Here is a 20732-nt window from a genome sequence, read left to right as displayed (position 1 = left end):
TAATGACATAAAAATCACTTGTTTAAGTATCATACCTCAATTTCCTTCCCAAAAATCACATCTTTAAGTATCATTATTTTAAATGTGTTTTATGAATTTATTTCAATCTGAATCATCAATTGCTTCGTCTGTTGAAACCTTTACGTTTTTTTCTCAGTACCGTTTTGTTTTAATAAAGGGATGTAACACCACTACTAACCGTGTATGAAATAAGCCTGCCTCCCTACTACCTTATATGGAATATAAAAGGAGGTAACACCACTACTAACCATGTATGAAATAAGCCCCGCCTCCATACTACCTTACTAACTGTGCACATTTCTGAAAAATTTGCTAAAATAAAGGACTTGTACACATGGTACATGAATGATATCATAATAAAACTTATCAATTCAATCTTCTAAATCATTAACTAATTCATAAATATTTGTTGGATTTCGAGGTTAAAGTCAATTTGATGAACAAATTACAATTTTATAAATGACTGTATACAAACTTTGGCAAAACCAAGAAATTAGATATCACCTCAATCCACGAAGGTACCCAAGCAAATAAATAAATCCTCAGACTATATATATATATATATGTCATGTATGTTAAAGTATTATCATGATCATGTGACTAAGATTACCTGAAAACAGCTTTGTGTGTCTGTTCTGTGTTGCCTCCATCTGGTATTATCCACTGAACTATTACTTGTCGTACATAATATGCGATCCATAAGGTAGATTTAGAATAAGTATAGATTTTTGTCGAGCCTTCGACTTTAGTCGAAAAAGCGAGACTAAGCGATCCTACATTCCGTCGGCGTCGGCGTCGTCGGCGGCGTCAACAAATATTCACTCTGTGGTTAAAGTTTTTGAAATTTTAATAACTTTCTTAAACTATACTGGATTTCTACCAAACTTTGACAGAAGCTTGTTTATGATCATAAGATAGTATCCAGAAGTAAATTTTGTAAAAATAAAATTCCATTTTTTCCGTATTTTACTATAAATGGACTTAGTTTTTTCTGCGGGGAAACAAAACATTCACTCTGTGGTTAAAGTTTTTAGAATTTTAATAACTTTCTCAAACTATCCTGGGTTTGTACCAAACTTGGACAGAAGCTTGTTTATGATCATAAGATAATATCCAGAAGTAAATTTTGTAAAAATAAAATTCCATTTTTTCCGTATTTTACTTATAAATGGACTTAGTTTTTTCTGCGGGGAAACATTACATTCACTCTGTGGTTAAAGTTTTTAGAATTTTAATAACTTTCTTTAACTATCCTGGGTTTGTACCAAACTTGGACAGAAGCTTGTTTATGATCATAAGATAGTATCCAGAAGAAAATTTTGTAAAAATAAAATTCAATTTTTTCCGTATTTTACTTATAAATGGACTTAGTTTTTTCTGCAGGGAACCATTACATTCACTCTGTGGTTAAAGTTTTTAAAATTTAAATAACTTTCTTAAACTATCCTGGGTTTGTACCAAACTTGGAAATAACCTTATTTATGATCATAAGATTGTATCCAGAAGTAAAGTTTGTAAAAAGATTACTCTGTTTTTTTCTGTAATTTACTTTCAAATGGACTTAGATTTTCTTACAATCATAAAATAGTAACAAGAGGAATATTTTTATTGATTTTTTTCCTCATTGTTGTTGAGCCTGTGATTTACAGCAAAAATAGGCGAGACACTGGGTTCCGCGGAACCCTTACAAATTTTTGGTAATAGTAACACCTTCATTTATTGCTCATCAGCTCTCATGCTCCTTGATATCAAGCTAGCTTGTCCAATCAGAAAAAATCTTTTTAGCCTTACTCTTTTGACTCGGCTTACCTTTTCCATTTGTTTTCGGTCTCCACTGATTTTCTCAATATTTGAAATATATTGATTTTATTATTTTTTTATAGTTTTTCACGTGTCTAATTAACATGTCTAACATGTCATGCATGTTGTACATGTCTCAAAGCTAATTTTGACAGAATTCACACATACATGAATTGTCATTAATTAACACCCTCCTCCTCTTCTGGTTTCAGACAGGTTCAGAAATGTACGAAATTTGTGTCTATATTCTATAAATAGATGGATTTAGCGCAACTCTTTATCAAATTTAGGACATTTAGCTATAGGAAGATGTAGTATGAGTGCAAAATCACAATGAGACAATTATCAACTTAACATGCTTAAGTTTCAAACATGTCAAACGAATAAAACAGATGTAAGCAATAAAAGGCAACCATACATCCTTCAACAATGTTAAAAACCCATACCCTATCATTTCTATGATCGGCCCTACTTGAAAAATATAATACAATTCAATCAAGAATTACAAACAGCCTATTTTATAACAAATCAAATTCCCCAAAAAAATATGATCAGTCATGTAAACACATGAAACAGTCAGAGCTCAGACGTGAATAAGTCTGAATCTGCTTTTGACTCATAGAGGTCTAAATTTGTAAGTTTTATATTTGTCTCCCTTTAATGCAAGACAAAATATGACTTTCATAAGTCAAATATTGTTAAGCAAAAAATGATTGACCAGAATCAAAAATTTGCAAATATCTACTCCTACAAGTTGATAAGTTATCAAAATTGCTTAACTTGAAGACCCACGCATATTTATAAAAAGGTCATGCATTTAATTCAAATAATGACAACATTGAAAGACAATACTTTGTCTTCTAAAGAAAAATATGAACATGATGAATGAGAGTCTAAAAAATCAGAGATAATGTTAATTAACCTTACAATGCAACCACCTGGTACCACACTTAAGGATGTTTGCTCCTACATTTTTTGACTTTTTGCCAGTTTTTCGGAATCCTCTGGTTTTATCCATGTATTGTCATTAAAAAATTTTGCCCACTAACCCCTACTTTTCTTTTTATAATTTTATTACATAAAGTTTAAAAAGCCATATATATTTCAAAATTTTATAAAATGCTTGTTATTTTTTCATAGTGTTAGAAACAAATAAGGTGCCAATGTTAAATATATGAAAAATCTAGAGAGAATAATTTCCCGCCAAATTTTTAATGGCTTATATCTCTAAAATGAGCACACGGACCCTCCATTTTTTTCAACTTTTTTAGTTTCATTACTTATATATTATCAATTCATAATAGTCTTTTAAAAAGCTTGTTATTTTTTAACAGAGTAGCGAACATCCTTAAAAACATCTGTGTTTAGTAAGGATGTTCAATTAGATAATTAAATATAGATAGCTCAAGTCCTTGTGAACTCTCAGACAGGTTTTTGCTGTCATAGGTGGTGTACTTTGGCCACCAAGTAAAATTGAGTTTTTTTATCAACATAAAAAGACCTAAATTAAACAAGTCTGTCATTTTCTGACTTAGATAAGTCTGAAAGAGAAACACATTTTTATAATAAATACATGTTGTCAAAAACAAAAATTGACCTGTTCATGTCTGAGCTCTAACTGGTAAATGTGTAATTTGATTACTTGAGTGTAAATAACATCTCCAAACAGTTCACATGAGGATAAAATTTAGCCAATCGAAACAACAAAATGAAAAAAAGATACACAATCATTTATACAATTAACATGATTAATACAAAAATTAAGTGGTGGCAAATTATTTCCAAAAATTTCAATATTTTGTATAAAAATTACATAATCATCAAAGACAATCATGGCAATGAAAGGGAAGTTTCATAATTTCTGTCATGTCTGTGTCAGATTTCTATGAAGGTTAGTCACTGATGAGTCTTATGTAGATGAAACACGCGTCTGGCGTACTAAATTATAATCCTGGTAGCTTTGATAACTATTTAGATGTAAAGCATTAAGATGTATAAGTATATATAAACAAGTTAACCTTGTCTATTTCAATTGACCTTTGAGTACATGTAATCTCTGATCAGTTTAAGATGTCATTGCATTTATCCCCCCTTTTTTCAAAATTTTGGTTCTCCAAAAAGTCTCACGATAATCAGATGATAAAACATTAAGTGGTTAAATTTTATCTTTTTTCAGGTACATTGTACTATTTCATGGAAATTTTGTCCTGATGTTGATCTTTACTGAAACAGATTATGTCAACAACAGTGTGCCTAACCCAAGTTTTAGATAAAGAGGAACTTTTAAATGGATTGAGGTATGCATGGTATGGTACACAATGGTACATTCAGCATTTTTTTTACATGATTTTGAAAATAAGGAGATGTGGTATGATTGTCAACTATACACCTAGCTATCCAATAAATGAATAAGTGAATATTAAAGATGTACAAATGATGTATAGATGCTATTGGACAAACGTATGCACAACTGCATGTGACTGTGCCAGTGTAAAACTCAGCTGGAGCCTGCCTCCTCATGTACAGGTTTTATTGCTGTATTATACATGTTGAAGATCCATTGGTAGCCTTAGGCTTTTGCACTTTGGTGGGGCAGTCTGCTCCAAAAACTTTTTCAACTACTAGCAATGACTAGTCCGAAGACCAATATTCTGACTTTTTTTTATTGGTCCAAACAAAGTTTGACAAAAACTTATTAGTCCGAATGAAATTTTACTAGTCTGGGGCATTGGACTAGTGGCTAACCGTGCAAACTGGTTGGGTTGCTGTCTCTTTGACACATTCCCTGACTTCATTCTCTTTTCCATACAGTCAGGGGTACTACTTGTACAAGTGTATTTTATTTACTTGAAGAAGTAAAAAAAAATATACACATATAAGTAAATAAATAATGTTTGAATAATCTCCCCTTAATTTTCTAAAAAATTTACTTGTATAAGTAAATTTTTCTTACAATCCCAGAAAAATCCTCAAGTTTTGAGATGTAAAATCATGCCTTTAAAGATTTTTCCCAGGTTTGCTCAATTTTTTTCATTAAAGTTCAATGTTTCATCTCATTAATTCATCAAAGAAACTGATTGAGCAAAGATCTTGTATATTTGCGCAAGGCAATCAAAAATTGCTCCTTTGGGGCTTGTAAATGAGCAGTGTTCTGAAGATAACAGACAAATGGGATTTTCATTGTCCATGAAATTACACTTAAATGATTAGTAAAGACATCTGTAAAGGGTACACAATTTAAAATTCTATTAGAGCAAAGAAATCTTAAGAATTCAAGAAAAGAAGAAAGGATGATTTTTTTACTTATACAAGTAAAAAATTCTGAATGCCTAAGGGACATAACTAAGCCAATTTTTTTTTTACCTATACAAGTAAATAAAATTCACTTGTATAAGTATCCTACAAATTTACTTATATGTGTATATTTTTTTTTACTTCTTCAAGTAAATAAAATACACTTGTACAAGTAGTACCCCTGACTGCCATATTTATCTTTGAGAAAAAAAAATGCATTAATAAAATAAATTTTAGAATAGAAAGACTGAACACCATGAACATGCTGAAATAAAAAAACAAGAAGAGCAAATCATAAATCCACAGAAATAATTTCACTAATCTTTATTGCTCGTGTCGCTTGTAATATTAATTTTAGTGATGTTGACTTATTACATATATATTAAAGGGAAACTTCGCAAAAAAATCAAAAATTGATATTATGTTCATTCTGTATAAAAATGCTCAAATTCATAGATATTAAAGTTTTATTCCGCGAGATAAGCGATCACCATCGATTTTAAATTTAGAGTATTAATTCTCTGCGTTCCGCCATTTTGTCCTTCATTCCCGATTAATGAAACGATATGTCTATAAACCACAAAGAAACAAAACTACAGTAACCGATGTAGTCGTAATTGCGTGTCGATATCTTGTCAATCGTACGGTTGTTTTATCCGACTAACTAACCATGGTATGTTGTTTTTAAACTTGATATTGGAATAAGGTGAAAAGTCAAAGTTGAAATCATAAATAAGTGTTCCGTGAAAATTGTTTTCGAAAATCTAATTTGTTCATAATTCTTTAAAGTAATAAACTGTTTTCAAATAAATTTTGATCTTCCCTCTTCTGATCACCAACATGGCTAAAGGTATTACTTCCAAAGGTATTGTGAGGGGTGTGAGGTGACACGTCCAGGTATTCAAGCGATTTCCTGTCGGGCTTGCAAGTTCACGCATCGTTTCACTTCTGCAGGTATTGATCAGTGTACACGGCTGATAACATTTAACTTTCCATTTTGAACTATCAGATGTATAATATACAACTCTGTCTTACTTGTCATTACCAAACTCATACGCTTGTTTATAAATAACATTTCTGGTGTAAAGAATATTATTCATAAAAAATATAAATAATACCCAAAAAATAAGATTTGATGAAATTAAAATCTATTTAAATATTTTTTCCAAGGGTGAATTGGGAAAATGTAATATATACTCATTGTCAAAAGTGAAGGACAGATTAGAACATACCAGAAATATTGATTAAAAAAAATGTACGCACTTGCCGACGATTCGTTTATACGACTGGATAGAAAGTTACGGAACTATATCGCAATTTAAAATATATACATGTATACATTGAATTGAACATAAGAAAAAAACATATATTTTGAATAAATAGGGATAAAAGTGTTGTAAATAGACTAGTCCACGTATGCCAACAGTATGTAATCATCGAATGTCGATAGACTATTGTATACCAGAAGAAGAAGAGAACCAATTTGATTTAAATACAGGTCGATGTATAACTTTTGCTTTGGTTCATTGAAGTTGTGGACATAGTAAAATCACAGATTTATATTTCAATAAGATTGTTCTCGAACAAAGGAAGGAATTCGTCATCACAATTGTTATATATGCCACTGGACGAACACTAATTATCCCGAAGGGATGTGAATATTTTGCTGGGAAACTTTTGAGTATCAAAGTTTCAAATTAATTTCGGGATTTTTTTTTTCTTCTTGGTATTCAATAACAGAAAAAAGAATAAATTACTTGTTCGCTAAATAAGGGTATTCTTGTCAGATGAAAGACTTTTAGTTATATTTAAAAAAAATAGGGAAATATGACATTAAATTGGTTCTGTCTTTTTTTTAAACATCGTTAAAAAGATGTGTGTCTAAGGTGAACGCCACAGGAACCCTGTAATACTAGTACGAGAGTATAGCATGTAAACATTCCTTCTCAATAAAATGGTTGTATTGGAAATCTTTTCATACAGATTGACAACTCATTGTCCGATATGCATGTAATATTTGCCACATGACGCCCATAATTCTTTCTACCATCATCATCTTATTCTTTGATATAATGATTGCTGTCAACATCGATGGTTCACACCCAAACAAAATGGGAGTAATGGACCTTCAGAGCTTCTCCGTGTTATACACTTGTGAAATATATAGACGAAATTTCTGTATTGAAATGAATATACATCTCACAAACAGGATTTTCAAATAACGATTTTGAGTAATCAACTTACAAACCAATATAAACGTATGGCAAGATATAACCATGAAGGAATTTAGTTTTTGTCAGACACAAGAACTCATCACTATCATAAACGTATACGTATATATGCATACAATTTCAAATATCAAGAACAAGCGGTCGATGTCGATAGTCCGTTTTCTAACTGTTCGAGTTAGACATGTCACTTGTTCATTCTTGAAAGCCTTCATATTCCCCGTCTAACGATGGGAACTGTTTCTGATTGTGTTGACTATAAATGCTTGTATGGTAATTCTGTTGTTTATCTGTACAAGCGGTTGCATTTCCTCTCCTTTCCCAACAAACAAACGAACGAAACGCTACTAGTCTGCTTTCTCTGGAGCTCATCCTCAATGGCTCTTATACGTCAGGAAACTTACATGTATACTAATAATGATTGTTTCAAGAACAACGATGTATGGACGAACTATTCTAAATTCGTCAATATCAGTTATGCATGACTAAAATATAACTTTTATTACAAATACTGTATTACTTATTTGGATTAATGACGGCTATCATGTTCAACATTGCACAACTATTATCATAGAATTAAAAAAAAAATCCTCAAAAATCCTTAAAAAAAATAATGCCTTAGCTTAGATAATTGGTATTTTTTCACAAAAAGTTCGTGTAAATGATTGTCAAATGAATTTAATTATGTAAGAATAAAATGTTAAAAAGAAACTTAAAAAAAAATCATGTATGTTGTATTTTTTTGTCAATTAAAAACTTTAAAATTGCAATAGTTTTATTAGCATTTAAACACAGCCAGATTTGAATACAAGTTAAGAAATTCCGGTAAAGTCAATGATATCAAACAGATGTACAATGGTATATCAAATTGGGTAATATTGCATTTAGTTTTTATTAAAGATTAAAACTACTATTTTTTACTTCATATTTGAATCTTTACGCCAATTGCCGCTAAGAAAGTAATCAAAAATTGTTTCCTTTTATTTTTATACATTTTCGGATTTACGAATCTGAATTTTATTTTCAATTAATTTACACAATTTAATTATTGAATCTTTATTCTCATCGTGTATTAAATCTTAATGTATTAACATCGTGACATCATACTCTTTCTAATCCTTTCTGTATATCCTTTCCAAATAACAACATTTATACCTGTGTACGCTTGAACTCACACCTGCGGCTAAATAGCTACATGGTAAACGAATTGACCTCAAGCCGAGAAATATACAGTGACCTTTACAAAATAATATACACACTCTGCTCACACATTAGTTGCATTGAAATGATTATCAAAACAATAACGGTAAATAGACAAGTAAATAGTAAAAATATTCAATAAATATTTTATGAATAAAATCTCAACAATAATTAATTAAATTTATTCAAAAACATTTACTAGAGACAGAGACATATAATTTTATAGGAGTTTAATTCAATGAATACAAAACGGTATATGCATATTCATTTTCGTTCATTATTATATTGTGGTTAATAACTACGACCATTCGTCAGCTGTGCGCTTTTAATTACGTATATTGTCGATAAGCTATAAGAGTTAAACAGATTTTATTTTTTCCCAGAATTCAATAAATCGGGCTAATACGTCACGACCCACTCGAGAATTCAACCAAAAAAGTTACAAATACTTGATTTTCTCCGTTATTAGAAGGAATATAAATTTAAAACTTTGCAAATGTGTTTTTTATGTTAAGATGAACATAATTAGATGATAAGTAAAAAATCGCGGAATTTCCCTTTAAAGAGTCAACATCATTAAAATTAATTAAAAAATCAAGAAAGGATGTATTATGTTTTATAAATATATTGCAATACATGTTCATTTTAATAGGAATTCTGTCTTTTGTGCTTGTTCAATAAATTCTTATGTAATGTTTTACATGATGAAATTTTTCAGTTTACATTTCAGTAATGATGAGGATGAAGTATCTCGAGCTGCTGAGGAGATAGAGTTTGATGATTGCTCTAAAGGTCTTGGTAAGAATTATTGACAATTCAATGATGTAGGGGAGGAGGGGGGTTGGGATTTTTGGATCAGGACCCCTCCGACTAACACCCCACCCCCAACCGCTACCCCACCCTCAATGATACTGTAGATTCATTTATTTTTTTGTGGAATGAGAAAAATAGCAGTTTCCTGGATATTTTTTATTCATCATGTTCATGGTTATGCCAAAGTCAGCATACCAGCCAATAGGACTTTTTTTGTAAATCTTTGATCATTTAAATTTTTTGTTAACCTTTACCCAAGAAATCCACGAAAATTTGGTATCAAATAAAAAATAATTAATACACAGTATGTGAAAGTATATTATTAAAGGCAGATAACTCTTTGTTAGTTTTTGGGTAAAGATGGCATGAAATTCAATCAAAATCCTATGATAGGCTTGATATACCTAAATCTTCCAAAGCTTTTTGATACTTCTTCTCTAAGTAAATTCCTCCGCAACGGAGCACCCGTGTCACACGGTAACAGAAAAAAAACCCTTATTTTTATTTATTACTGTTTAAAAATATGGAGCAAACTAGATTAGAATATATACAATCCTTAAAAGATTATCGTTGTCCTAAAACCGTTTATTAATGTAAAAACTAACATAAAAATATTTACACCTATACACGAAATATATATACATGTATAACATTGTATACATCCTATCCAAGAACATTTCCTGGAATTTATCAATGAAACATGTGCTCAGATATTCCAGTCACGAAATGTTACACTTGTCAAGAAAATAAAATATCTTTTGAAAGGTGCAGGAATGTATCTGTTCTAAGAATATATATTGCAATTGTTAAAGTCATCTTAAATATTCTCCTTTTGTCTATAATTCTAGTGCAACCAATTTTTAATACAATGCAATATTGAAACACTTCCCAAGGGGTCCCAGATCCAGCTTACTATTTTGTCAGATTTACGTATCCCGCTTACACTATGTACGTAAGCTATTCTCATTTTTTTGTCATTTCCCAGGTCTTGCTAGACTTCATTTCCTGTTTTCACGACACAATAATTTAACTTTCACGTGTCACACTTACAAAAAATCTGCAATCTCACGTCACGCTTAGACCTCAATGAGACCCACTTCCCACTTTAAAAATTAAAAGCAATTTTACATTGTACCATCCAGTGCTTACAAGCACTTTGGTTAAGCTCAGATGAATTTCACTATAAATACTAAATTAACAGCTTTCTTGTTAATGAATACCTCACACATGGTTTATACATGACAAAGGTGTTATAACAAACATGACAAAGCAGTTAATTGAAGATATTCAACTTTTGAACCTAATATAAATGAAATTAAAAGCCAATTGTTCAGAGAAAAATTGAAGGTCTTTCCACCAGTAAGAATCTATTTAAAAATGAAAATATTAAAATTTGATTTTAAATGTCAGTTTCAGCATCAAATGACAGCTTATTGTACGCTGATTCCAAATATATATGGTTTCTATATAAAAAAATATACAGAAAAGGGAGATAATCTTTTACTTCTGGTTTAAAAAGTTTACTTCCGGTATTGTTTGATAGTTTGCTTGACACTGATTCCAAAAGTATATGGTTCTTTATACTTTTACATTGATTTAGTACAAAAAAAAGCTACTTCCGGTTTACAAAAGGTCACTTCCGGTTGTCTTTTTTAAGGTCAAATTGCTTACAACCTAATGCAAAAAGTCCCATGGGTTTATCATGTGTACATATGAGGTAAAAGCAAAGGTCAAAATCTAGAACGTTAAATTAACATATGACCTTGAGCTCAATTTCAAGGTCATAAACCAAGGACCTCAAATCAAAAGACTGTAGGTCTCTACGTTATATTGTTAATGAGTTTTATACTGCACTCGTTCTATTTGAGCAGTCAAAATGTGTTGACCGTATATTTCTATGTCATATACAGTCACTGACCTGATATCACTTTGCCTCATGAATATTTAAATAGAAATTGTCGAAATTATATTTAATAATCCATACGACCTCTTCAACCTGTTATTGTTTCCAATGTAAACAACGATGCGTTTAACGACTCAAACTTGTATCTTTTACAATTTTTGGGAAAACATATTTCACTTATTAATATTTTTTGTTTGCAACCTATAAATCATTATGTTTTATGTTTATTGTTGATATTTTAGTCTGTAAACAAACGAATTCGTTTACCATTGCAATTGGTTGCAGTTTCAACAGGTAATGATGTACATTACATCGTGTTGTATATTTCTCCGCCTGTGTGATACGAGGCCTTTTAAAAGGGGGCTTTTTCCCAATAAATCAAATAATAACATTAACACACTATAAAAAACAATTAAATTGCACTTTTTCTCAATGATAAAAAACATCGCAATAATTTCAAATTTACAGTACCGTAGATAATACAATAAAGGATGCAAAGGTCTCTGGCATGTGTAGAGTAAAGTTACTTTTTAATTAGATATAGGAAGATGTGGTATGAGTGCCAATAGGACAACTCTCTATCCAAATAATAATTAATAAAAGTAAACCATTATAGGTCAAGGTACGTTTTAAGCATATTAAGTGGGATAAGAAGTAGCTTTAAAACAAGTGTGGCTTAAATTGATTGGAGGTGAAAACCCATACCAAAATGAAGGATTGAGATGTCTATAGACATGGAAAAAACCTATACCAAAATAAAGGATTGATATGTCTATAGACATGGAAAAAACCCATACCAAAATGAAGGATTGAGATGTCTATAGACATGGAACAAACTTATACCAAAATGAAGGATTGAGATGTCTATGGACATGGAAAAAACCTATACCAAAATAAAGGATTGAGATGTCTATGGACATGGAAAAAACCTATACCAAAATAAAGGATTGAGATGTCTATGGACATGGAAAAAACCTATACCAAAATGAAGGATTGATATGTCTATGGACATGGAAAAAACCTATACCAAAATAAAGGATTGAGATGTCTATGGACATGGAAAAAACCTATACCAAAATAAAGGATTGAGATGTCTATGGAACACATGGAAAAAACCTATACCAAAATGAAGGATTGAGATGTCTATGGACATTGAAAAAACCTATACCAAAATGAAGGATTGAGATGTCTATGGACATGTAAAAAACCTATACCAAAATGAAGGATTGAGATGTCTATGGACATGGAAAAAACCTATACCAAAATAAAGGATTGAGATGTCTATGGACATGGAAAAAACCTATACCAAAATAAAGGATTGAGATGTCTATGGAACACATGGAAAAAACCTATACCAAAATAAAGGATTGATATGTCTATGGACATGGAAAAAACTTATACCAAAATGAAGGATTGAGATGTCTATGGACATGGAAAAAACCTATACCAAAATGAAGGATTGAGATGTCTATGGACATGGAAAAAACCTATACCAAAATGAAGGATTGAGATGTCTATGGACATGGAAAAAAACTATACCAAAATAAAGGATTGATATGTCTATGGACATGGAAAAAACCTATACCAAAATGAAGGATTGAGATGTCTATGGACATGGAAAAAACCTATACCAAAATGAAGGATTGAGATGTCTATGGACATGGAAAAAACCTATACCAAAATGAAGGATTGAGATGTCTATGGACATGGAAAAAACCTATACCAAAATGAAGGATTGAGATATCTATGGACATGGAAAAAACCTATACCAAAATGAAGGATTGAGATGTCTATGGACATGTAAAAAAACCTATACCAAAATGAAGGATTGAGATGTCTATGGACATGGAAAAAACCTATACCAAAATGAAGGATTGAGATGTTTATGGACATGGAAAAAACCTATACCAAAATGAAGAATTGAGATGTCTATGGACATGGAAAAAACCAGGGTTGGCAAAAACCTGGGTTTTATGAGTATTGCCCAGCCCAGTGGGAAATACTGGGAAAACCCGGGTTTTACTGGGTTTTAGTGGGTAATACTGGGCAATACTGGGTAATATAGAATACTGGTCTAAATTTCATAGAGGATTCAGTGATCAAACACAAATGTAATACATTTAAAATATATATAACTTGTTTTAGTTGTCTAGATTGGACAAACTGTAAATATCAAGCAAAAAATCATTTTTTTTCAAATAAGTACAACTCTTATTAAGAAAAAAGAAAAAAAATACGTTTAAATTTATGTATATGTACTGTCACTAATTAATAAGTAATTATTCAGATTACAACACAGATTTGTTTATGTAACAATAATCAGCCCTTTCAATTCTATTAATTTTAAATGGTATGACCCCTTAGGTTGTTTATTTTGCAATATGAATGTATAACAATTAAAATAACAATTCACTTAAAAAAATGCATTTTTATCAAAGATTTGATTATCAAAACAATGCTTGGTAATTAACAGGGTATCCTTAAATGTGCAAATCTTGCATTGTGCTTACATTAATGAAGAACTAACATGGCTAAATGAAATTGAATATTTCATTCTTCTAGAAAGGACTCAATGGTTATCTGTATAAAAAGTATATATTTAGCTGTAATACTATGAAACTACACCAAGTCTTAACTATTTTGTGTTAAAATGAGCTTAAAAAACCATATTGCCCAGTAATGCCCAGTATTACCCATTTCTGGGAGTATTGCCCAGCCCGGGAAAACCTGGGTTTTCCCACCCGGGAATTCCCGGGCGGGTAATACTTTGCCAACCCTGGAACAAACTTATACCAAAATGAAGGATTAAGATGTCTATGGACATGGAAAAAACCTATACCAAAATAAAGGATTGATATGTCTATGGACATGGAAAAAACCCATACCAAAATAAAGGATTGAGATGTCTATGGACATGGAAAAAACCTATACCAAAATAAAGGATTGAGATGTCTATGGACATGGAAAAAACCTATACCAAAATAAAGGATTGATATGTCTATGGAACACATTGAGATGTCTATGGACATGGAAAAAACCTATACCAAAATAAAGGATTGAGATGTCTATGGACATGGAAAAAACCCATACCAAAATAAAGGATTGATATGTCTATTTATCATATGTTTAGTAGTAAATACAGTAGTTTTGCATATGTGATAAATAGCCTGCTGTTTAATCCATATCGCGCAACTTTGATGCGCACCCTTTATCGCATACCCTTTATCACACCCCTACCCTTTATCGCATACCCTTTATCACACCCCTACCCTTTATCACATCCCTACTTTTTTTTTTTTTTTTTTTTTTTACATAAAGTCAGTTTTTTTTTTTTTTTGCTTAAGAGTAAATTTTTTGAATGACGTCATTGTTTGGTATGTGACGTCACGAACGTCGAGTTTTCATATTGTATGTGACGTCACGAACGTCAAGTTTTCATATTTTTTGGCACACTAAATGCAACTATGAAGAATACAAAACACACAAATTAATACAATAATAATCAAAATATTTTTAAAACAACAGCACGCAAATTGTAAGGTAACCCAGGTGCTTCGGATAAGTAATTGAGCAGTTCTTTTAAGGCCTTTGAAACAAGACAAAAGTAGAACTGAAGGTAACCCAGTGCTATGGATCAGAAAACAGTTCATATAATATAATACTCTTCTGTTGAAATATATGATAAAGTGTATAATACATGGCAATATCCGTATCACATGCCGTATCACCCTCGACCAATATCATCCCTCGGGCCTAAAGGCCCTTGGGCTGATATTGATGTCTCGGGATGATACGACATATGATACGGATTTTGCCATGTATTATTCTCTATGGGACACATGGAAAAAACCTATACCAAAATGAAGGATTGAGATGTCTATGGAACACATGGAATCCAAAAACTTTGAATGACAGGCCAAACTCTGAAGTCATTCAAACTGTGATTTTATTTAAGGAATGACTAATATTTTTTCTGTGTATGAAGAAATAACATAAAAAATGTGGTACACACTGAATAATGTGCATAGTGGGTTATTTAACAGCATGCACCACATTTTTTAAGTTATTTCTAATAGACTGACAAAATAATACAGTCATTTCTTATAATTTAATTCTTAATTCCTTTTTAAACCGGAGTGAATCATGAAAAAACATTGATGACGTCACTGTCACATGACTAAAGTATGTCTATGAGCTAATAAACAAAACGACGTCAGCCAATCAAAAGACGCGTTACATCCAAATTAAATTATTTTCAGGTATAAAGATCTGTGGTGGCTGTAGTTTAGATGGCAGACAAGACAATGGTATCTTTGTCAAGAGAGTTTTACCAGGAGGACTGGCTGATATTGATGGTAAGTTAGAGTTTTACTTTGCAGGGTTACTTCACACTATGAAGTTACACACCATGTGTAGAAATAACACAGCACGGTTTCTTCACACCATGTGTAGAAATTACACAGCAGGATTTCTTCACACCATGTGTAGATATTACACAGCAGGGTTTCTTCACACCATGTGTAGAAATTACACAGCAGGGTTTCTTCACACCATGTGTAGAATTACTCAGCAGGGATACATCACACTATGTTTTACACAGCAGGGTTACTTCACACTAATTATTCTTAATCAGATTATTTTTAAATTTCTACAAAATGAGATGTTAGTCAACACAAATTTCTAAATTATTAATAATGCTGGAATGAAATTTGAAAGAATTTTTACTTCATATCTCATGATTTACCTCTTTAGAGGCTATAAAAAAGCTAATATTTTCTGCACTATAGTTTTAAATGCTTTTGAGGTTATCTCTTAACATTTGTATCTTTATTCAGTTTATTGGATAATTTCTAATTAAGTGGTGGTCTAGATTTTTCTTTTCTTTCAGGTCGTCTGCAGGCAGGTGACCACGTATTGAGAGTTAATGATGAAAGTTTAGAAGGTGTTACAAATGAGAGGTAGACTGACAATTTTTTTTTTCTAATCATGCTGATAGTTTGCCATCATGCTTTTATTTTTTCAGTATATACATACCTTATGACAAAAAAGCAGCGTCAGAAAAACATCTTTGAAACAAAGAGACAAACAAACCAAAGGGACATTAAAACTCACAAGTTAAAAATAAACTGACAACATCATGGCTAGAAAATAAAACTACCAACAGACACACAATAGTAAATAAGACACAACATAGAAAACTAAAAACAGAGCAACATCAACTTCATCCAAAATTTGGGGGTGATCTCAGGTGCTCCGGAAGGGTAAGCAGATCCAGCTCCATTTGTGGCACCCGCAGCTTGCTCATGTTAGTACAAATCAAATGGCAACCCCTGTCATCAAAGTAAAATCTCCTTATCAACAAACATGACATTTTCAGTTAAGGATGTTTGCTTCTCTGTTTCAAAATAACAAGCTTTTCATAACACTAGTATATATTTATAGGGGATTATTTAAGGAACCAAAAAGAGCCAAAAAAATAATATAGGTCAATGTGCTTGTTTTCTAGATATTATAGCCATTGAAATTTTTGGGTGAAAATGTTCTCTCCCGATTTTTCATAGCTTTATTATTGACAAGTTTAAGTGCCCTAAAGCTATCAAAAAATAAGAAGGATTTTGTAAGACTTTTACAGATTGCTTATAGTGATACTTGTAAAAGATTTATAAAAAGAAAAATAGGGTTTAATTGGCAAATATATTTTAAGGCATTCAAATGAATAAAACCAGAGGATTCCGAAAAATCTGACAAAAATTCCAAAACATGACAAGAGAACATCCTTAAATATTAGTTTGCTTTTCATCAGTCAGGGGACTTACTTAAATAAGTGATTTTCTAAATCACTGATTCAAGTAACATTATTTCCATAAAGGTTGGAAGTTAGAGTTGTCTTTCTTTAATAATCACCTATTTAAGTAGTACAAATTAATCACTAGAAGAAGTGATTTAATTTTATTGTAGCTTTAAATATAGAATACTAATGATCCAGGGACTAATTATGTTTCTAAACTTATCAGAACCAACATCTGTGTTGTCTAGGATGACCAGGTCATTTCAGGTGATGACCTTGTACTAAATCTAGGATAATGACATAAAAATCACTTGTTTAAGTATCAGACCTCAATTTCCTTCCCAAAAATCACTTCTTTAAGTATCATTCTTTTAATAACCCCCACCAATTTCAACACCCCCGAACAGTGAAAATGTTATCGCGAACAGTAGAATTTTATTACATAATCTGAAAGATGAAACCTTGAACTTCACAGGAAAAATACTTGCACTGCTGGGAAAAATCTTTTAGGAAAGTTTCAGTTCATTATGTAAAGCCATTATTATAGCATTTTTTCAACTAAACTAGAATTTTCAGCTAAATGATACCATTAAAGGCATAAACCTTGCTACTTAAAAGAAGCTAAAAGTTCATTTTTTTTTAATTTTACTGATTAAAAGATATTATTTAAACCTATGTGTTTAAAATTTTGAAAAAACTACAAAATCCCAATTTGTATTGTAACAAAACCTCGAATTTGCTACTCAAATAAGTGATTTAAAAATCACTTATTTCAGTAAGTCCCCTGACTGTTCATATATATTTGTTCAATTTAATTTAATTTTTTAAAAAATGAAAGAAAATGAGAATGGAGAAAGTTTTTCCTGATTGAAATGACTAGATATACAAATGTGGTATGGGTGCCAATGAGACAACTCTCCATCCAAGTCACAATTAGTGTAAAAAGTAAACCATTTTAGGTCATGTACGACCTTTAAAACATTGCCTTGGCTCACACTAAACAACAAGCTATAGAGCACCCCAAAATGGCTGTTCATTTGATTATTCTAGCACTAGATGAATAATTAAGGTGGTACCTAACACTACAGGAAGATAACTCTGTAAAATCAGCTAAAAGTTTTAATTACGTTGTGTTGTTATGGGAATATTAAGCTTCTCAATGATCAAAATTAGTGTTTGTCAAACTGCTATATATCCAGTGTAATTTTTCCTATAAAATGGTTGGTTCAATTTTTTTTAATTTTTTATATTTTTGTCAAAGAGTCAAAGTAAATATATGAATATAAAGTATAATGGGTTTAATTATTGAATGTGGGTCATGGGTCCTTTTTCAGAGAGTATGCATTTATCTATTACCATGTTACAAAATTATCTAAAAAAATGTTCTGGTTGTAGGGAAATTTTGAAAGTTCCTTCCTACCCTCCAACATACATTTTAATGGAATAGTCCTTAACATTTTCATTTTTGGAAAGAAAACAAAATTTAAAATGTAATATTTATTTACAGAACAGTTGTATGATGTTCCAGGTAAAAACTTTGTATATTTTTATTATTACTAACTATTAAATTTGTTTACAGGGCGGTAGCTATACTACGTCAGGCTTCAGCTACTAATCATGTAGTCATGGTGATTTGTAGAGATCAAATAGCAAGGTATGATGGGAATTCTAAAAATAACTTTTCATGCTTATAGGGTATGAATTATCACTGTATTCCTGTGACTTATTTCACTAAAAAATCTTACATGAAAAATAACTTTTAAGTGGTGAACATTTCATTTCAACTATTATCAATTTTTGTTCTGTTGTATGACTTCAGATTTTTTGTGAAAAGAGACCCTGATATTTATTTAATTTGTTTGATTTGACTTTCTTATTTTTTTTTGGAAAATGACGCAGTCATTGTTCCATTACTGGCGACCTGAACTTCATTACATTTCTCTGCCTACCGCGCTTGGTTTCGTATTTACTATTTTCTATACAAACTGGAATTTGCTTGTGTTATCATTATGCATGAGAGGTCATTGTGTAGTAATCAGCCAGGAACCAGTTTACAAACTAACTGGTTTCTGCTTGTATTCCACTACACTCGAACAAAGTGTTGTAGTTTGACGGGAACCAGTTTAGAATTTGTAAACTACAAAACGTAATCGGTTATTGTTCATTCCGTTTATGGTTTGAATAAGCTTAAGACCCTTCAAACATTAATGTGATAGGTATATTAAAGACTGTTTTACAAAAGGATGGAACTGTTTTGCTTTCAAAGTCGTAATATAGTGATATCTGTTATGTACGGATTTCAACTTTCACCGGTTAATTTCTTCTTTTACACGTGCTTTTAAAACTTCCTGTTTAAACATCGCAAGTTTTAAAATTGTTTTTTGAGTGAATTTAACTTATTTTAACAATCATGAAGCGTTCCAGAATCATTTTCAAGCAGTTTCTTCTTCTCTTTGATGATGGAAAATAGGTTTTTCTCAAGAAAATACCGCAAACGATCGCAGAGGAATTGAAACGTACAAGTCAAGTCGGCACCTGGTTAAATTGGCATCTAGTCAAATCGGCACCTATTTGACGTCAATTCGGCATCCAATATTATTTGTTATAATATTTTCTATTCAATTAATTAATAACTGTTACCAAGTACATAGTGAATATGTTGTTGTGTATAAAGGTAAACAACGAAGCCCTTACCCAAGCTGTTGTTTTAACAATTAGACAATTATTAAAATAAAATGGAAAACTACGAGTCCCTTTCAATAAATCAAACTTTCATGCCAAATAATAAGCAAATTTAAGGTGTTTTTTTTTCAGTAAAGTTTAAAAAGCATTAAACAAACAATCCTGTAAAATGCTCAACTGGTTTAAATAATGCATAAACATATCCAATATCTCATGTATTAGTCCAAATAATTATGACGTCTGGCAAGGCTATTTTATTTTTTTTCTGTGATGTCTTCCTATGAAGTTCGTAGGAAGGCGTCCCAGAAAAAAATTAACATAGCCTTGCGGTCATAGAAAGGTGTCCCAGAATAAAATTAAAAAAGCCTTGCCAGACGTAATAATTATTTTGACTACTCATATATATATCATTAAAAATACACCAAAAAAGTCATTAAGTTGAGAAAAATAAATATATACAAAATGTACATGAACACCCAAAAATGTGAAAGTTAGTATTTAACTCTTTTTGCTTAAATACTGAAAAAAATTCTGGCAACCCCTTACTTATTTTTTACTCTTTTTGCTTAAAATACTGTTAAATAAAGGCAACAGTAGTATACCGCTGTTCAAAACTCATAAATCCATGGACAAAAAAACAAAATCGGGGTAACAAACTAAAACCGAGGGAAACGCATTAAATATAAGAGGAGAACAATGACACAACACCGAAACGCAACACACACAGAAACGGACCAAGCAACAGACAAAACACCACGAGAATAACAAATATAACATCAAAACCAAATACATGAATTTGGGATAGACAAGTACCGTGCCAAGTCTTATCTCAAAAATAAGAGAAAACACAAACGACTCAACGTTAAAATGCAACACACACAGAAACGAACAATATTATAACAATGGCCATCTTCCTGACTTGGTACAGGACACTTTTAAAGGGGAATAAAAGTGGTGGGTTGAACCTGGTTTTATGGCATGCCAAACCTCGCACTTTAATGGC

General features: G+C 31.2%; 1 protein-coding gene across 2 annotated transcripts in view; it reads left to right on the top strand.

Moving 5' to 3' along the window:
- The window catches only part of LOC139486514 (syntaxin-binding protein 4-like), a 46238-nt gene that overhangs the window by 1035 nt on the left and 24471 nt on the right, over positions 1-20732 (top strand). Inside the window, exons 2-6 of one of the 2 annotated variants that reach the window (XM_071271423.1) lie at positions 3998-4118; positions 9274-9341; positions 15519-15614; positions 16148-16217; positions 18627-18701. In XM_071271423.1, the coding sequence (XP_071127524.1) occupies positions 4057-4118; positions 9274-9341; positions 15519-15614; positions 16148-16217; positions 18627-18701 (371 nt within the window). In that variant the 5' untranslated portion in view covers positions 3998-4056. Of the gene's footprint in view, positions 1-3997; positions 4119-9261; positions 9342-15518; positions 15615-16147; positions 16218-18626; positions 18702-20732 lie in introns of both variants that reach the window. The other variant, XM_071271422.1, reaches the window with a different exon arrangement.

Source organism: Mytilus edulis, chromosome 8 (assembly GCF_963676685.1).
Source record: "Mytilus edulis chromosome 8, xbMytEdul2.2, whole genome shotgun sequence".
In the NCBI taxonomy this organism is placed as follows: Eukaryota; Metazoa; Mollusca; class Bivalvia; order Mytilida; family Mytilidae; genus Mytilus; species Mytilus edulis.
This window is presented reverse-complemented; position numbering and strand designations above follow the sequence as displayed.